Consider the following 18,588-nt stretch of genomic DNA (forward strand, 5'->3'; position numbering starts at 1 on the left):
TCACCACCTTGGCACTCAGTTCCACCCAGAGAACCACACAGGCATGCAGGCTTGGCTCAACACAGAGGATACACATCCACTTTCTGTGTATATATCTATGCATATGTGTCTGTATGGTAAGCTTATATGGTGTGTATGCGTGAGGTTTAAGGTTTAAAGTATGCCATGATGTCACTGACACACAACACATTCAAACCTGATCTGATTCGTCACGGGTGGCAAGACTGCTTCTTTGATGCATTCAGAGAACTCCACGCGAGGGTTAGTAGTAAAAATCTAATAAATTCTAAATAAGACTCAAAGCAGCTTCATCTGTATAATTATACAATTTTTGTTAATATATCTATGAATGCCATTCTCTAGAAAGCGAGAAAAAAAAACGTTAAGCAAAACAGAAATAGCGACGTTAAAGAGAAAGCTACTCCTTGGAGATTCATTTCAGGAAAGTGGAATCCCACAAAGAAAAAAAAAAACAATTACAAAAATAAATTTTACAAATTGAAAAAGACAGAAATAAAAAGATCACAGCTAAACACAGACAACATTGATATACATCTTTGTTTCCGTTGCTTGAATCTAAGTGGTAGAATAGTGGTAGAAACAGGAGAAACAATAATAAATGCACAAGTGTCATTCTCAAGTAAAAGGGGCTCCTTCACAGAAAGGTCCACGTGACAGAGCCACAGGAGCAGTGGCCAAGGTCCATTGGTGGCGGAGGGCGGGGCAGAGGGGGGCAGGTTTGCACTCCCCCCAGCCCAGTTCAGAGTGACCTCCACAGACAAAGAGGAAGTGGAGGAGGAATAGATCAGTGATGGCTTCTCCCATGACCCCATAGGCTGGTGGGGCGTTGGTTATTCGTCACGTAGCACAGTTAAGGCTCAGAGGAGGACATGTCCTTACAGTCAAGTAGAGCTGTGCTGCATTAGAGTGAGACAGAGAGAGAACCAGAGAGCCCAGTCCGCAACCTCCTCTGTCTCTCTCTCTCACACACACACACACACACACCCTCTAAATGTAAACCCACATCCACTCCCACACACACACACACTTCCAAATCCCAGACCACTCCAATTAAGAAGAGGGTAATTGCCTGCTACTCAGGACAACATGGTAATGGCATTTAAGAAGTTATCATTCAAAGAGAGAGCCTGGAGACTGCAGTAAGCAGTGATTACCTCAGATATGAGAACCATAAAAACGAGTGCGTGCGTGTGTGTGCGAGAAAGAGAAAGAGAGAGAGAGAGAGAGAAAAAACTCCATTTGTGTGGCTTCCAAAGCAGGCCATCCCTCCAGCACACAATGAGACAACCAGAGATCAGTCTGAACCACACACACACACGCACGCACACACGCACGCACACACACACGCACACACACACGCACGCCACCCCCACCCCAACCTTAAACAACACAGGAGCAAAAAGAGACAGAAAGCAAGAATAAAATAATGGAATGGAATAATTCCGGAATAATGAAAACAAATCCTAAATCCGCTTGTGAAGTGGGCCTCCATCGCCATGGATCCTGGGGAGCTCCCGTGCGTGGGTGTTTGGCCCCTGTCCTTTGTGTAGACAGAGCTCTCTGTCCGGGCAGGACACGAGAGGAAGGAGAAGAGGAAGAGAGAGAAAAAAAGCCAGGAGGGGGTAGTGCAGAGAGGGGGGTGGGGGGGGTTTGGGGCTGCCCCCCCCCCTCTCTCTCTACCTCCCCGCTGCTCTCACTCTGTCTCACCTCTCCTCCAAAACCTCCTGTCACCAGTTGGCCTTCACCGCTTTGATGTCACTCACCAGGTTCTGGGCCAGGCAAATGCCGAAGATCTGCGGTGAACACACACACACACACACACCACACACACACACACACACACACACACACACGCACACGCACACGCACACGCACACGCACACACGCAAGCAAAAAGACTGGAGGTTAGATCAAACATGAGGGAGATCGAGAAAGCATCCTGATCAATATTCCTGTCAGTGTTTGGTCATCAACGCTCCCAGGCTTCATGTCAGCATGGATGAATCTCTAAAAATGTGTGTGTGTGTGACTGTGTGTGTGACTGTGTGTGTGTGACTGTGTGTGTGTGACTGTGTGTGTGTGACTGTGTGTGTGTGACTGTGTGTGTGTGACTGTGTGTGTGTGACTGTGTGTGTGTGTGTGAGAAGAGAGAGCGTTTCTGCAACTACACTCACATCTGCAACTACACTCACAGAGTACAGTACTAGTAAAATCCCAGCCTCACCAACAAATAAAACAGATGCAGTGAAACTGAAAGATGTGTTAAATAACTGAGCCAGTTCTCAGCGTGCAGAGACTCAAGGTGTGGATAACCCATAGGCCAGCCACAGAGGTATACCCTTCAGTCTCCTCCTACATTAGTCAGATGTTCAGTCTCAAGTAAAACTACTTTAGATTTACATTCCATTCTGTTACTTTTACTCTTATTTAGCCTAACACCACAACATGTAAGAAGCGTTTGACTATGGAAGCAATGGCCTGCAGGTGGCACTGTTGAGTCCATAGCTTAATTACATCTGCACCAAAGCGCAACGCAAAAGAAACATAGGCAAATGGGTGGATACCTGGAGCAGTGCAATGCCCACAAAGATCCCGGCCACAATAATCAGGTTGTCCTGGAGCCACTTCTCAAACTGGCCCACACAGCCCTTGGTGTAGATGTATTTCTGCTGATCCAATTCCTAACACAGGAGGAAAGAGAAAGAGATTGACATTTTATTTATTTATTTATGTTGAATGACATGCTTGTAACTTTGTCTTCTGCCTAAATATCTTGATGCACTATCCATACACACACTCACATAAGTATTATTCTTTTTATCTATTTTTGGTGGGTGACCTTTCCCCGCTAACAGGAACAACTCGGTGGCCTTCACCTGCACACACCTTGTTATGCAGGAGATGAATGGAGAGCAAGCTTCTAGCCCACGCTGCCCCGCCCTGCCCTGCACTGCCTCCGACAGCTACACCACCCTGGCCCTGTGCCAGCTCACAGTCCTTGCCAACAGGTCAGGGCCTCTTATAGCCAGAGCCCATTCTGCCACCAGCACCCAGACAAAGTTTATGCCATGTGCCCGGCAGCCAACACAGAAAGAGGGTGGGTGTGTGTGTGTGTGTGTGTGTGTGTGTCTGTGTGTGTGTGTAAGAGACAGATTTAAGGGTGTCTGTCTGTGTGTGTGAGAGAGAGATTTAAGGGGCTAAGAGTGACCCTGTGAAACGTAGAATGGTAGAGGACACACACACACACACAGACACACACACACACACACACACACAGACACAGACACACACACACATTCCCCTTTTGTTTAGCCAAACAGGCATATCACCAAGGATCCCTTTGTTTCCTTTTAACAGGGGGGGGGGGGGATGCACATTAATCGGCTAAGAAAAGCAGAGCCAACCAATCCGACCTGAGCGGAACTCCCAGGGAAGCCAATGAAAACAGCACAGGAAGAGCAGGCCGGCTGGGTGCTGGACCTCAGCTGCTTCCCAGCGTCTTCTTCCTGTCTAGTCTTTCCTGTCTGCGTCTCCTCCAACCCAGCAGCCCTGGCCAACTCACCCCGCCATCTGCCTTCATCGCATTTACTTTCAAATGCTTCCACGAAGGACTATTAATAAATAAATACGCAACAATTTCATCACAAACGTCACAACGTCAGACAAACTGGTCGGGGCTTAAGTGAAAATGTGATTGTCGATCAGAATTGTCAAGGCCTTTCTTCGACAACATTCCACTAAATAAAGACAAAAATGTAGGTTTAAACAGGAACATTAGCTGGCTGCTTTCGCTATTCATGGTAAGATGCGGAAAAGAAATGTGCTCATAGAGTATGATGCCACCCTTCCTCTGCTTTGATAGTGTCACCACACCCTCACGCAAACCACAGCATAGACACATGTACGCACACACGCACATAGCACACACACACACCAAAACATAGACACATCTACACGCACACACACACACACACACACACACACACACACACTGTATACACACACACACTACAACACAGTATGTACACACACACACAGCGTGACTTTGGGCTTGCAGAGGCCGCTCACTGAGCTCCCAATTACAGACCCAACTGCCTTCCCGAGGCTAAAAACAGGAACCTAATTATCACTGTTAAAAGCTGGTACTGTTATTAAGGCCCTGGGCTCGGAGAGCTCAGGCACACCAGTCATCCACATAAGCCCACATGGTGTGGACATGTTCACTCTCTCTTTCTCTCTCTCTCTCTCCACTGCGCCTTCTGTACACAATTCCCTCTCATTGCTGCTTCCATAATTATCACTCACTCGCCATCCCTTTTGCATCTCTGTATTTATGAACACACTACTCGCGCACTGCCCTCATCACTTTTGTATTCTTCTCAGGATGTGATGAATATAAATAGGTAACGAGCGACAGCACTGTGATTGCATTAAGTTAAGGGCTAGATTCATGAACAGAAGTTATGTTTTTTAATATGGACCGGCTGGGAGTTGGGATTCAATATGCCAATCCAGTGCTAGGGAGGACTTCATGAAATAATTATTATTGAGGGAACAGAGCCATCAAGTGTCCAGTCCAGCATTTATTATTTATCATATCTTTTCTATCAGATGATCAGAGAAGAACTCTGGGTCTGCGGTGCAGGATGGTGCAGGATGCTGCAGAGTGTGTGTGAGTGTGTGTGTGTGTGTGTGTCTGTTCCTACACTCTATCAGCTTGTTGAGAAGGTTTTTTTTTTACTACTCCCATCCTATGGCCAGCACACACCCCTCTCTAGCAAATAGTGTAAGCTTCTGATAAACAAACTAAGGCGTTGTCTATGCCTCTTTCTCTGGGCTGTGAGGAGAATGGTGGGCAGGTGGGCAGTCGGGCAGGCAGTCAGGCGGCGGGCAGGCAGGCTTGAGGGCCCTTCACTCCTCCGTGGTGCGGAGAGTGCGTGCTGAGCAGGGGTATTTGCCCACTACAGAGTAAAAGACTACGTGAAAAAGGTGCGAAAAACAGACTTACCCCCTGAAGCCGCACGTCATATCCACACTGCGTGTTGAGCACATCCTCCTGGGGACAGAAATACAGAAATAAATATAAAAATCCCCCGTTAGTTCAACAGGGCACTAGAGGTATCTGGTCACCCACACCCACCACTTTGTCCTCAATGTTTCATGTTGATGGTTTCAGCCATTAATCTCTGGTTTGGGCCGGCATTAAGGATCTCTTAACTGATCCCAAATCATTCCATCTCTAAACTCTAAACAAAATGGTGCGATGACCCCTGACCCCTGGTTCATCTTTGTGGAAATGCTTTTGCTATTGAGTTTCTGATCCAAGATCATCTCTACGCAAAACGTTTGCTCAGCGTAACCACATCTGCTTGAGTTCTGCATCCGCCCCAGAATTGATATGATGTTATTCCATGTTCTTATCTGCTGTGCACTCACACGTCCGTATGGGAGTCTGCGAGAGTGCACTCATGTGTCTGGGTGTGTGTACCTGCACGGGACTATGACTAGGGTTGATGCCTGAGTGTGTGTGTGTGCGTGTGTTTGTGTGTTTTATTCTTTTGAGATATCCCAGGAATTCTGAGCATGTGTATATAACATAATAGACTGATGTAGGTAGGTATATATTGATTTCTGATACGTGGGTACAACAACATTTCTCCTCAACACTTTATTTATGTTTTTAAACTGTACAATATATATATTGTATTTACTGCGAAGCATGCATTTTGTGTGGATAGCAGGCGCCAGCGCTTGTGTGTGTTGGTTGGTGGTTCACTATGAATATGTCTATTTGTGCAGGCTTTTGTGTGTGTGTGTGTGTGTGTGTATGTGTGTGTGTGTGTGCTTTTGTGGATCAGTATGAATTTGTCCTTGTAGGTTGGCGGGTCTGTGTGTGGGTGGGTGTGTGTGTGTGTTTCGGTGGGTTGCTGCAATCATGTATGTATTTGCCCACACTCAAGTGTGTGTGTGGGTGTGTGTGTGTGTGTGTGTGTGTGTGTGTGTGTGTGTGTGTGTGTGTGTGTGTGTGTGTGTGTGTGTGTGTGTGTGTGTGTGTGTGTGTTTCTGTGCTTACGGCGGGGTCTTTGACACAGCAGGAGAAGGGTACTCCGCAGCGCTCGCGGCTGGGGTTCATCTCGGTGCAGTTGAAGTAAATGTTCTGGTTCCAGTCGTTGGGTCCGTGAGCTCCGCAACACGACCACTGCAGAGCACAGAAGCACCGCAGGTAGTCAGCACCCAGCGGACACCACTCGTATCTTACTCTCTTTACACACACACACCAAAGCATAGACACATCTACGCAAGCACGGACACACACACACACACACACACACACACACACACACACAGGTCTCTTAAAAGCTCCTCAGGCCGTTAAAGGCTGCCAAGGTTGAGGCCTGACAAATCTGTTGAGAAGCCAGGAGAGTCTGGAAGGGGTATACATCTCACAGGATGTTACATCACACAGGATGTAGAGAAGACAGGCACAGATAATACACCCGCAACAGAAACACAACTCCACTATGTGAGGCTTTAAAGTGTTATTCTTTGTGTGTCTGTGCCACCTCTTTGTGAGATAGAAAGAGGGGGGGGGGGGGGGGGATCGAATCAGCTGGAAGAGACACAAGCACAAGCAAACAGACAGAGAAAAATAGAATGGGAGTCAGAATAATCAGAACCAGATCCATTGAGCCCCAAAGAGAGCGGCAGCAATGGGCCAGGGCCACTCACATATTCCTGTGCAAAGTCAATGAGGTTCTGCAGGTCAATATCATCCCGGTAGGCTTTGACGTTGTTGTTGATGAACAGATTGAGCTGGTCTTTGATCCAGTCCTTAAACACGAAGGCCAGGATCCCCGCCGTCAGCTCCAAGAAGAAGATGAGCCCCAGGAAGACAGAGAACTAGGGGACAAACACAGACCAGTCATCACAACCAGAATAGACAGACTATTCACTACAGGACACCGCTCATTAGACTTCAGCAGGGATACCAGATGCCCTTGTGACTTCCTGGGCCCTAATTTAATAGAAGGGCACTATGGATTCTAAAGTGCCACGAAGAAGGGCATCGTGTAAAGCTATTTTCATTAGTAGGGCATATTCATCTGGTAACTTCATAAACATGTGCAAAGAGTTAAGTGCCTTCGCAGCATTTTGGTGTGTCTGATCAAAACAATAATCGATTAGAGAACGATTCAAAGGGCAACGTTTCGATGTTAAAATGATTCACGATGCATTTTGCCCTTCATGTTTTCTCCTTTCAGATTTGAACTTTATTTTCCCTTTGAACTTTTTATTAAACAGCCGTAAAAAAAAAAAAGGACTCACATTACATAAAAAGCCGCCTCTGTGGCCTACTGCATTGTAAATACAACTTCTATAAAAATGTAATTGTTTTCACATTAAAACAAATTAGGCCCACAGGGTAATACAGTAAATGTGCTACAAAACACAAGTTTAACATAAAAACAGAAGGCTCTTATGAGATCAAACATGATTATTCATATCACAAGGTAATAAACAGACATTCATAAGTAGGCTTATCAGTGGTAAATACATGTAAAACCTATTGAAAGAACCGTGGATTGTATTTGGCTAGTATGACACCGCAGGAAATGGTAGCAAGTAAGCTTCTAGTACAAAGCTACGCTATTAAGTAGCAGAGCTATATTAAAGCTATATGCTCATTCACCAAAGGGATGTCTGGACAATTGCGTTCAAATTAGTTAAAAATATGATCAAACTATCTTGTGACTGTACCTGTCTAACATCACAAGACCAAATGGATTGTGTACAGTGGCCGTGACCGTGGAAAGATTTGTGTACACTAACTGTACTTGACTAGAGTCACAGGAAGGTGTAATATTACGTAGTGAGAAGGAGAGCATATTTTTTTGTCTGCAGATGGGATAATTGCCGTAAAATGTTCACTTCAGGGGTTAATCTAAACCAGGAAAGAGTTTATCTGTCCCTTAAATATATTTTCCATTTTAAATACATATATTTTTACTAACCAAGGCTACTGACACTGACATATAAGACAAAATTATAGTAGCACACAACCACATAAAGCTGTTTTCTTTATATAAACTCACAACTAGAGCCATTGTAATAGTGATTGTGCAAGAATCACCTTCTTCATATAGGGGGGCCAAAATAATAAGGTATTTTCTAAAGCCTTAGTCTAGTCAGCTGCTCATCTATTTTTCCTGTGTTTGGTCTCACAGTCAAATCCATCTAATGATATGTTCTATATAAAAGGTAATTTCAAATCTTAAAGTCAACACGCCCCATCCAAGTATTAGAGAGCAATGAGCCGAAGCAGATGATACATTTCCTTCCCCGTCATTCCCTTCTCACAGTCACACACCTCCCTGACCTTGTAAGCCCAAAAAGGGAATTAATCGAGGTCGACTCCGAAACAGCTTAGCTGCTAGTTTCCTGATAGGATTATAACCTCCGCTTGTCTTATTGGCAATTTCTGAGTATTTACTTCATAGTTTCACAGACTTTTTGGCTTTTTCCTGACAAGTAGGAAATCCTCGCTGATTTACAGAAAGACTTTAATAGTCGTCCTATGTGTGCACACACGCCAATAGCAACTCCGCTCCGCCAGCCCCTTTGATGTTGCCCTATTTGAGCGATATAGGAATGCCACAGCGCCTAACGCAGAGCTCACAGCCTTTCAAATACAATTAGGGCCCAGTTTCATTTGCAGTCGTACATGCACAGTTCATGCCAATTTTGTTGGTTTTCAGAATGGAAACGGAAGCTCCTGAGGGACTTGTTGGTGGTGGTGGTTGTTTTGTTGTTTGATAGATCTCTTTGTTTAAGGCGGTTTTTGTGCTACGCCTAAAGTTTGTTTCCCAAGAGAACCTTCAACGAGCCTCTTCTCTTCAGGCATGCACGGATTCACTAAACACATCCGGGACTTCAAGACACCTCTTGAAGATGGATTCAGTAAATTCTAAATATTTAACTGTGATGATAATGCAGAGCGAAGGGAACACAGAACAGGCCTCACACTGATGTAAATTGGATAACAGTTTTCTATATGACTCATTACACAGACTGGTCTTTTAAATTATCATTTAGGCTTACAGAAACATTGCAACTATGGCACAAAATGCACAGAATGCACGCACACAAACACACACACGTACACACACGTGTGCACACACACACACAATTCCCTCTGTTGCGGCCTGCGTTTTAAAATCAATCTGGGGTTGGTTCATTTCTGCCAGCTAATTTGAACAGGATCCTGCAGGGGAGGACAAAGTGGTTGTTGCAGGGAGACCTATGTGCATATTTACACTGCTTGGGGGTATCATTACTCCTGAAGCCCACCACATTTGGCTGAGGGGGAATTAATGTAGATTCATCTTCTTCCCGGCTGCTTGCGCTCAGGCTAACCACATGGGAGAGCAAAGGAAAAAAGAAAGAAAGAAAAAAACAAGACAAAAAGAAAGAAAGAAAAAGAGTCACACCAATAAAGAGCCTGAACAACAATTGCTGGAGAAGTGTCCAACCTCCTGATTGGTTGAGACAAGTTTAGAGGGGGAGAAAGGGCCAGAGTCAGCGCTTTGAGAGAAGTGTCTAGACAGCGGGACCGCCGAGAGGGCGTTAGGAGGGGAGGCTATTAAACCAGGAAGATGGAAGTTATCTCTCAATATGGCTCTTCTAACAGACAGGGTGAGGATGAAGTTTGATGGCCATTCAATTGCAGTACGCCTCCGGTGAGAGAAAGATGTCTCGAAATGAAATCTCTGTGAGCCCATGCAGCCACACGGCTCTACAAGCCTCAATCTGTTCGAAATCTCCAAGAGCCCTCAGACACTTTTGAGTGAAATGGAGAATTGGACCATGATGGAAAACATACTGAGAAGAAAGAAAGAAAGACAGAAAGAAAGAGAAGATGGGAATGTAAGCCATGGTAGAATATCGAGTGTGAAAAAGAAAGAGAAAGAGAGAGAGAGAGAGAGAGAGAGAGAGAGAGAGAAAGAGGCTCAATGGATCGAGCACAGACTCACAAATTTGAGCAGGACTGTATTTTCCCGCAGCGCTCCGATGCAGCCGGCAAAGCCCAGGATGAACATCACCGCTCCCACCACGATGAACAGCCACACCGGGTCGAACCCGCCCAGGTCCGTGATGGACGAGATGTTGGACAGCACTCCCTGTGGGCCAGACAACCAGACAAACAAAACCTCAACAAACCATCAACAACAAACCCTACGTCCACTAAGCACAACACCACACCTCCACATTTCCCAGGCCCCCTGGCTCGCCAGGTAACCAGGTTAACCGTGGTGAGGTGGGTCGTATGAGGCGGTCTATGGCTATCTTGAGGGAACGCGGGATCAAAGAGATCACCAAAGCGCCTGCTGCACATTACCGGTGCTCACACCGGTACATGGCGGGCTTCTCCCGTCCCAAAGGAACACATCTCACACACAACTAGATAAAGATAAAGAGACAAAGCTAGTGGATGTCTTCTCCATCACATACAATTTGCTGACATGAGTGGCGTCATTGACTAAGCAATCAAAATCTATAACCCACTTATCAATTATTTACATTAAATTAGAGAGGCAATTCAAGAGGCCATGTGATGGAGACATTAATATTAAGTTTTACCATATGCTTCAAACTCTCCTGTGCTAGCCGATCAATTATGCACTTAATTGGTACAACTTCCAGCTAATTAATCAGCAAATTGACTGTTGTTGTCTCAGTGTAGTCCATGTGAAAGGGAAGCCACCCATGCCTGCATGGCCGGGCGATGTCAAAGCTGACCTTTTGGTGTAACAGTGACAAATCGTGAAGGGTGTGGATGGCTTTGCTACAGATGACACAGGGCCGTGAACTAGGCGTGGTTGTGAACTCGTTTGGTTTCGACTCAAGCTCAGTCAGCTCGCTTTCTCAGCGCTTCCTGCGCGTACAAGTCTGCTTGGTTGTTTGTTCCTGTTTTACAGTCTAATGAAACCCTTGTGGTTTCTTATTTACGCGCATGTGGGTTTTAACAGGGAAACACACACCCAGACTCCCAGAGCATGTGAGAACCACTTCGTCACTTAGGCCCTCTTAGTCCAAACAGCGAGAGATCAAAGCCTTTTCATTTTTTTTTTTGTTCTTCTTCTTGGTATCTCTTAATTGTATCCCACTGAGGTTTTGGCATGCAAGCTCGTCATAAAAAAAGACCATAAAACAACTCAATGTGACATGATTCAATTGGAAAGGTCACATTCAACACGACGAACACTTGTTTCAAGAAATGCACAAGCTAAAGCTGATTTCCTGATCTGGCTTTAATGGGTATGGAGACAGACAGAAAGAAAGAGAGAGAGCGTGAACAAGAGAAAGTGAAGAGAGAGAGAGAGAGAGAGAGAGAGAGAGAGAAAGAGAGAGAGAGAGAGAGAAACAGGCCTTGGCTGAGGAAATTGACTATGTTGCTTTGGAAACCTCCTAAATAAGGCGACGGGGAATCTGAGGTATGTGAGCTGTCTTGACGGTCTGTGGTGCTGCCTGCTCACCTTCTCAGCCCATGCCCAAAGTCCAATGCCAAGGAAGGCAGCTCCCAGCAACTGAAAAAACACACACACACACACACACACACACACACACACACACACACACACACACACACACGAGGAGAAGAAAATGTCATTAGTACGCAAAGAATGACAACATGTAATTAAGGGCTAATAAAATTCAACCTGTGTCACTGAACCTGGTTTCGATTCATGGGAGAGCTACGTTGTACAGTTATAACAGCACAGTTGTCAGGATACGGAGACCTTACACTTGTCATTGCAACAATGTTGATAATGGCAAAACAGCATACTGATACTGGGAGTGCAAGTGTGAACGTGTGTTGGGAATCTTTCCGTTCAGGCGCATAGCATAGCAACCACAGAGATATTTTCAGACAACAGGGGAAAAAAGGAAAGAGGGAGTCCATCCATCCATCCATCTATCCATTCACCCATCCTTCTCTCTCTCTCTCTATCTCTATCTCTATCCCTCCTTTCTCTCTCTCTCTCTCTCTATCTATCTCTATCCCTCCTTTCTCTCTCTCTCTCTCCCCCCTGCCTCCACCAGCCAACACACAGCAACCATTTCGGGCAATTGTCGTCAGTCTATGATTGAATCACCGAGACCCACCACTTCTCTTAACAAACACTTCTTCTGTTATTTCATTTGCCCATATTCTTCTCCCAAGGTTAGCTATTGTGCCTGTCCTATGATTCTCATTATCTCATTGGGGATGTAACAATCGGGGATGGGGGCGGAAAGACGCGGAGGGGAACGAGAGGACGTACACAGAGGTCAGGTATCAGGGGTTGGTCAGAGCCAGTAATCCCATTAGCCCCGGGCTCAGCCTAATCCGTGGGGATTAGGAGAGACATGCTGCTGGGAGAGCGAGAGCGTTCATACCTTTAGAGCAAGCCCTCTCTCTCTGTCTCTCTGTCTCTCTATCTCTCTATCTCTCTCCCTTTCTCTCCATCTCTCTCCCTCTCTCTGCTCTGATCGCATCACTCTCCCTCTCTCTCCCTCTATCCCTTCCATCCTATCCCATCCCATTCCAAGCTCATTCACAATAATCTGCCAGCACTCCTTTTCTCTCGCTCCCCATCCCTCATTTACTCTCTCAGTTTCTCTATGTTCCTTTATCTGTCTCTTTACCTAACCTCATCTTCATATGCCTAGGTATAGCTGGACTGGTGACTGGTAATATTGTGCTTCGGTGTAACTCTTAGTGACTTATAGCCCTCTGGTTTGCCTAATAAAACCTCCCTTCCTTCCTTCCTTCCTTCGCCTCTCTCTCTCTCTTTCTCTCTCTCTCTCTCGCTCTCTTTCTATCTTTCTCTTACTCTATGTCTCTTCCTTCCTCTCTCTCTCGCTCTATCTATCTATCTATCTATCTATCTATCTATCTCCCCCTCCCTTCCTTCCTTCCTTCCTTCCTTCGTCTCTCTCTCTCTCTCTCTCTCTCTCTCACTCTCTTTCTATCTTTCTCTTACTCTATGTCCCTTCCTTCTTCTCTCTCTCTCTCTCACTTGCTCTCTGCTGTGCCTGGTCCACGTGGATGAAGGGATTAGAGATAGTCACTCAAGAGAGGCATCAGCCGCCTCGTCAACACCTCATCCCATTATTCTCTTCATGGGGGGGATGTCCAAGTCATCCAGGGTCAATGACAGAAGAGCTGTCAACAAAAGAAAGGCCCACAACTTGTAGCATAGCACTGGAAATAGTGTCATTGGAGGGGAAATATGGTTTGTTTGATTATGCATACAAAATGGCAACGTGAGTTGCCCTGCTTAGAGAGCACTTCACTCAGTAACAATGCCATCTAATTCAGACATACAAACCATTCTCTTGGCTGCGTAAATAGAGTGTTAATGTTAATGTTTAGCTAAAGTGGGGAGAGATATTTTCACTGTGATATAAGCCCATACCTGCCCACCTCATTTCTTGCAAATCACAATTTTAACTGGGGGGGGGGGGGGGGGCAGAAATTGGCATGTTGGCATGGGATATTAAACAAGCCATATATGCCGCCTCCTGCTCTGTCTCACTGCCCACTGCGAAGTGGAGATTGAGGCGTGCCCCCCTCATCTCCCGTGCTGATAATTGTAAATGGAAAAAAGAAAGTTAAAAAATAAAAAGGAAAAGATGAAACCACAGCTGCCATTGATCGCCAGCCAGCAGCTCAATATCAGCACGTTTGCTCTCATCAATAATTTATAGAACCTGTGAAAGTGACTCAGAGTTCCTGGCTCATTAGTTTTTTTCTCTTCTCTCTCGTGCATGTGAGTGTCTGTGTGTGTGTGTGTGTGTGTGTGTGTGTGTGTGTGTGTGTGTGTGTGTGTGTGAGTATGTGGGTGTGTGTTTGCGCTGTTGAGTGAGTGAGTCAAACGGAAGGGCGAGGGGCTTGCTGGGAAGGGGATGGAAATGTGCAAACGGTGCCATGGTGCAGAGCAGGATGGAGAAGGGAGAAACGCGCATGTGGTTCCCATCTGCTAGATGGACCCGGACCCAGACAGGATGGAAAATACAGATATGCTCGCTCACTCACTCACTCACTCTCTCAAACACAAAAACATATCCAAAGCCTAACACAGCACACGAAGAAAAACAACAAGGCTAACAAAACACAGTCATGTGTGACATTTGGTTTGCTTGCAAAACAAGTATGAGATTACACGCATTATAATCTGGTATAAATGCTGCCTTTGGTACTACTTGTGTTGTTTTTTAATGTGCTACATGAATAAATGTGACTTGACTTGATAAACAAAACACATACCTGTCCCTAAACTCAACTCAGAGACTGCGAATAGTTTACTCAGGATATAAATGGACAAACACAAAATGGTTGGACGCATACTTAAACAATAAACACTTTGACTTTACTTACAATCTACCCTTTCTCTACCGCAAGCACGCACTCAAACAGGCACACACACACACACACACACACACACACACACACACACACACACACACAAAAAGGAACCCAACCACAAAACAATCCCTGCTGTCCTTTGTTTCCGCAAGAGAATCCCCATGTGACAAAGCCGTCACACAGGCGGGCAACACAAAGGCCTCAGCGCTGGTGAAAAGGGCTGTCTTGGGAGGAGGGGAAGGGCAAAGGGGAGGGCAGGAGACAAGGGGGGGGGGCATTCTCTCCCTTCAGACTGGACTGTGGGAAGGTCCTCACTCCCACACGCCATTCCTTCACCCTGATGTCTTATTTGAATACGAGTTTCGGAGGAGAGGGGAGGGGGTGCAGTAGGGTGGAGTGTTGCCAGGGCAAAAAGCCACTTCAGATGCCACGGGGGAGACAATTGCGGGTGTAGGCGGGAAAAGGAGGGAGGGTGGGGGTGTGGACAAGGGCGCACTGACTGAAGGGCTAGCATCTCTCAAACACTCCCCACGGAGCCTGAGGAGTGCTTCTTAAACTGGCAGCTGGGCAACGGGGGCACTGTAATTATGGGTAGTTTCACAGCGCCCGCCTGTATATTTTCAGCGGTGCCATGGGAGGGAGGACAGGTAGGGGCTGACGAGGTTCAAGCCTCCCTGTGGGGCTCCTGAAATACAACAAGGAGGAGAGACGCCGCGGCTCCAGACACCTGTCAGACAAAGGAAGGCGAAAATAATACAGTGCCCTCAGGCAGCCCGGGGACAACAGTTCCATGTCAACTTTGAGGAAGTGACATACGAACTCTGTGCATAGCCTACCAATTTGTGAAAAGCACACACAGACACACTACACACTATACACACACACACACACACACACAAACACACACACATTCATTTTGATAAGCCAAATCATCCTCGTGTTCTTTTCAATTTAAGTACATTCGGAGGTTACTTCCACTCAGTGGAAGCGCCAGTCTGTGCTATTCTCAAGTTCACACAGGCCAGCCGCCACAGACCTACAGGCGACCCCTAGAAAGCAATGCTGTGGGTGGGATGAAGACTTGGAGAGCAGGGCCTGGAAGGCTGCTGACAGTCCCATTCCATATGGAGCTTCATTATGCAAGGTTAACATTTGGAGGGTAGGAGGGGAAGGGGGGTGTCTCACAAACATGAAGGCCAGGGTGGGGGCCATGATAGCAGTGGTTGTGGTTGGGTGTGTGGGTGTGGTTGTGTATGTGTGTGTGTATTTCTGTGGAGGGGAGCAGTCCGCTTTCAGGGACAGCCCCCTCCACACACACACCTCTGTCACCAACACCCTTACAACAACAGACAAGGCTTTCATTGCTCATCGCTGGAGAAACAAAACCGCAGTTGGAGTGGAATTTATGACACAGAGGCTCCTCATTATCATAGAGAGGGACTCCCAGACTCCGCACACACTCCATCATTTGCTGGACATATCGCTTCCCAGCAGAAGTGTGTGTCTGTGTGTGTGTGCGTGTGTGTGTGTATGGTATTGATTCATGCAGTGCAGATGACACAAGCAGCTAGATAACAACATGCCATTTCCTCCCTGATAAGTTTCAGTACAATAGAAACACTGATTCTAACTACAGACTGTTACGCAGTAGAAGACTGCTATCACTAGGCAACCACCCGTGGGCGAGAGAGACGTGCTGACAATAAGAAGAGTGGGTTGATACTAGTTGATATACCAGTTCATCATACAACCATACGAGACTGTTCCAAGTAAAGTGTTCCCATAACAGAAGTTTTCATACAGATGTTTTGCACAATCCCACCAAGACGTTCAACTAAATATTTTACCAAACAAGCTCTCCCCAAAGTGCCATCTCCGAGTCACATTAAACAAAAAGCCATATGTCCAGTACTAAAACTTCACACAGAGTGTAATCTAACAGGATTCGAGCAGATAACAATGACATGCAAGTGATGTCATTCTTCTGGGCAGTTTGGTGAAACAGTGCCGTAAATATGACACTTGAGACTTGGAATCCATTTCTCACATCAAACCATTTGGCGTTTCACAACAAATCGTTTTGAAAGAACAGTCACCCTACAACAATAAAATGAATACTGTGGTATACAAGCTAGGCAGCTAGTCAACTACCTCTAAACTTGGGAAATCTGGAATTTAAACAGCATTGTTTAGAAATAAAGCACATTCATTCACGACTCGAGTAAGTGGCGACGCTATTAACATTTTAGCTTACTTCATTAGCTAACGATAAGTAGCTTATCTTCAGCTACCAATTTGAGGATTGATCATAGACAGTGTGACTCAAAGTTTAAATGTTGTTGTGAGGTAATACATGAATTATAAGATATTCTGATACAGTTCATATAACTTAGTATAAGACACGGTACTAGCACCCCTGTGGACAATCATTTTGTTCAGTTTTGTCAAACTAAGTTACTCTGGCTAGCCAGCTAATGTTATTTTTGTGGTTTCTCCAGCCCAACGTTAAGTAACAAAAATACATAGTACTGTCTTGTTTACTACCATTTTGGACCTAAATGACATTGCAACACTACAAGACCAAGTAAGGAATTGGTACTTACCCAAAATATAATGTTGAATCCGAATAAAAAATATTTTACACAGCAGCTTACTTCGGCTCCTTTCAAATGATGGTGTTTTCTGCTCATTCTTCTATGTAGCGAGGCTAGCTGGCTAGCTAGCTAAGATGCAATTGTTTGGTTTGTTACGGATTTGCAAAATAATGTTTGTCAGCGATTAGCCGTAGCAGGGCAGCTTAATTAGTTCTGATTAGTTAGCTGGTTAAATTTAGAGTCAAATACGTGAAATAAACAGCTAGCTAGCTAGCTAGCCAGCCAGCTAGTAGCTAGCTGAGTCAAAAATACATACCCAGCTATCTTGTTCAATAACGTTAGCTAGCTAGCTAGCTAGCCAGCTAACAACAACCAACCCTGAGATTTTAGACATAGAAGAGATGCATCATCTAGCTATCGTTTCAGGAATTTTCCAAATTTCCGATTTGCTAGCGCAGTTATCTGCTTTCTAGCAAATGAATGTAATCGTTGAAGAAACGCGTGTTGTCATGGACGCACGGACAATTGTTCCAGATGGAGGCATTTGCTTGTTTGATATTTCAACCTTGTTGTGAATGTTCTGAGACAACAATCTGAACCAGCAGTGCTGTCGTACAGGGAAAGCCATACAAATCACCTTCATTTTTGTTAGAGGGACCTCTAGTGGCACCCAGATCAAGTCGTTACTTCAAAGTTATTTAGTGAAGTTAGGCCGACACAGTGACTATTGTAAACATACAATGTGGGCCTAATTGAAAAGGAATAGCCTAAACCACTTTTTTGTTGAAAGTGGTGATTTGTTGGTGTTGTTTCATTATTTGCTTTGTTGTTCATCTAAAGAATAGCAGTTGGCTGACTGAAAAAATAGTCTTTAAGCATTTTCAATTGTTGGCTATACATTGAGGTACTATGAGGTAAAATATCTATTGGCGATAGAAGATGTCTCTTCTGTAAGTAAAAAAACTGAATTTGATCAAATAACTGGACGACTTCCTTAAAATCTATAACCTCACAGAATCAGTGACGTGCGGTGAAGTCAGTACGAGGGTAGGCACTGAGTTATGAAAGCCAGATTACTTTATTTATTGTTTAGGCTAATAGGCTACGTCACAACAGTAGGTACAAGTGCGGCACACAGGCACGGTCGATCGATGTATAAAAAAAGAATCCAATCACGATTACATATCGTACTCTCAGTCTCGCACACGCACGCACACCAGTTAATGTCCATCATCAGAATGCAAACATCTTTATCCGCACAGCGGCCAATTATGTATGTCAGTCAGCAGCAATGAGAACACACACTGCTCAATTGAATATGAAAGCAAATGGCTTGCAGTCGGCATTAATTCAACCCCACACTTATCATTTCAAAATTAAGCTCAAAATAGTTTCTAACTCACCTGACTAGCACAGCCACAATGCCAATCTTTTTTGTCATACCAGTCCGTTTGAAACGACAATTTTTGGTCCCTTTTTCTGCAGAATTTCATTTAGTGTTGGAATAGGCCTCCCTCTTGCTAGTTACTACTTTTTTCTATTAAAGTCGAGTTTGGAGAAATG

At 45.2% G+C, this 18,588-nt stretch overlaps 1 protein-coding gene across 2 annotated transcripts; it reads right to left on the reverse strand.

Annotated features, from left to right (window-relative positions):
* Window positions 1-1,707: 1,707 nt before the first annotated feature.
* Window positions 1,708-18,535, reverse strand: tspan17 (tetraspanin 17). 2 transcript variants are annotated; one of them, XM_080841402.1, is made up of 8 exons: window positions 18,429-18,535; window positions 11,556-11,606; window positions 10,053-10,199; window positions 6,751-6,921; window positions 6,095-6,220; window positions 5,030-5,077; window positions 2,586-2,702; window positions 1,708-1,814 (listed from the first exon to the last, which is right to left on the reverse strand). In XM_080841402.1, the coding sequence occupies exons 1-8, from the start codon at window positions 18,516-18,518 to the stop codon at window positions 1,749-1,751; spliced, it is 816 nt and encodes a 271-aa protein (XP_080697528.1). In that variant the 5' UTR covers window positions 18,519-18,535; the 3' UTR covers window positions 1,708-1,748. The 2 variants fall into 2 exon arrangements, with proteins under 2 accessions (XP_080697528.1, XP_080697529.1); XM_080841403.1 differs by lacking the exon at window positions 18,429-18,535 and adding an exon at window positions 17,035-17,573.
* Window positions 18,536-18,588: the final 53 nt, after the last annotated feature.

The sequence above is a fragment of the Sprattus sprattus genome (genome assembly GCF_963457725.1).
Source record: "Sprattus sprattus genome assembly, chromosome: 6".
In the NCBI taxonomy this organism is placed as follows: Eukaryota; Metazoa; Chordata; class Actinopteri; order Clupeiformes; family Clupeidae; genus Sprattus; species Sprattus sprattus.

Bases quoted from the DNA above. Each gene is read 5' to 3' on its own strand.
- tspan17 (XM_080841402.1), bottom strand. From the start codon at position 18,518: ATGAAATTCTGCAGAAAAAGGGACCAAAAATTGTCGTTTCAAACGGAC. The intron at 11,607-18,428 runs GTGAGTTAGAAA...GTGTTTTTTCAG, and splicing joins ATTGTGGCTGTGCTAGTCAG to TTGCTGGGAGCTGCCTTCCT. The intron at 6,922-10,052 runs GTGAGTCTGTGC...TTTGTCCCCTAG, and splicing joins ATACAGTCCTGCTCAAATTT to TTCTCTGTCTTCCTGGGGCT.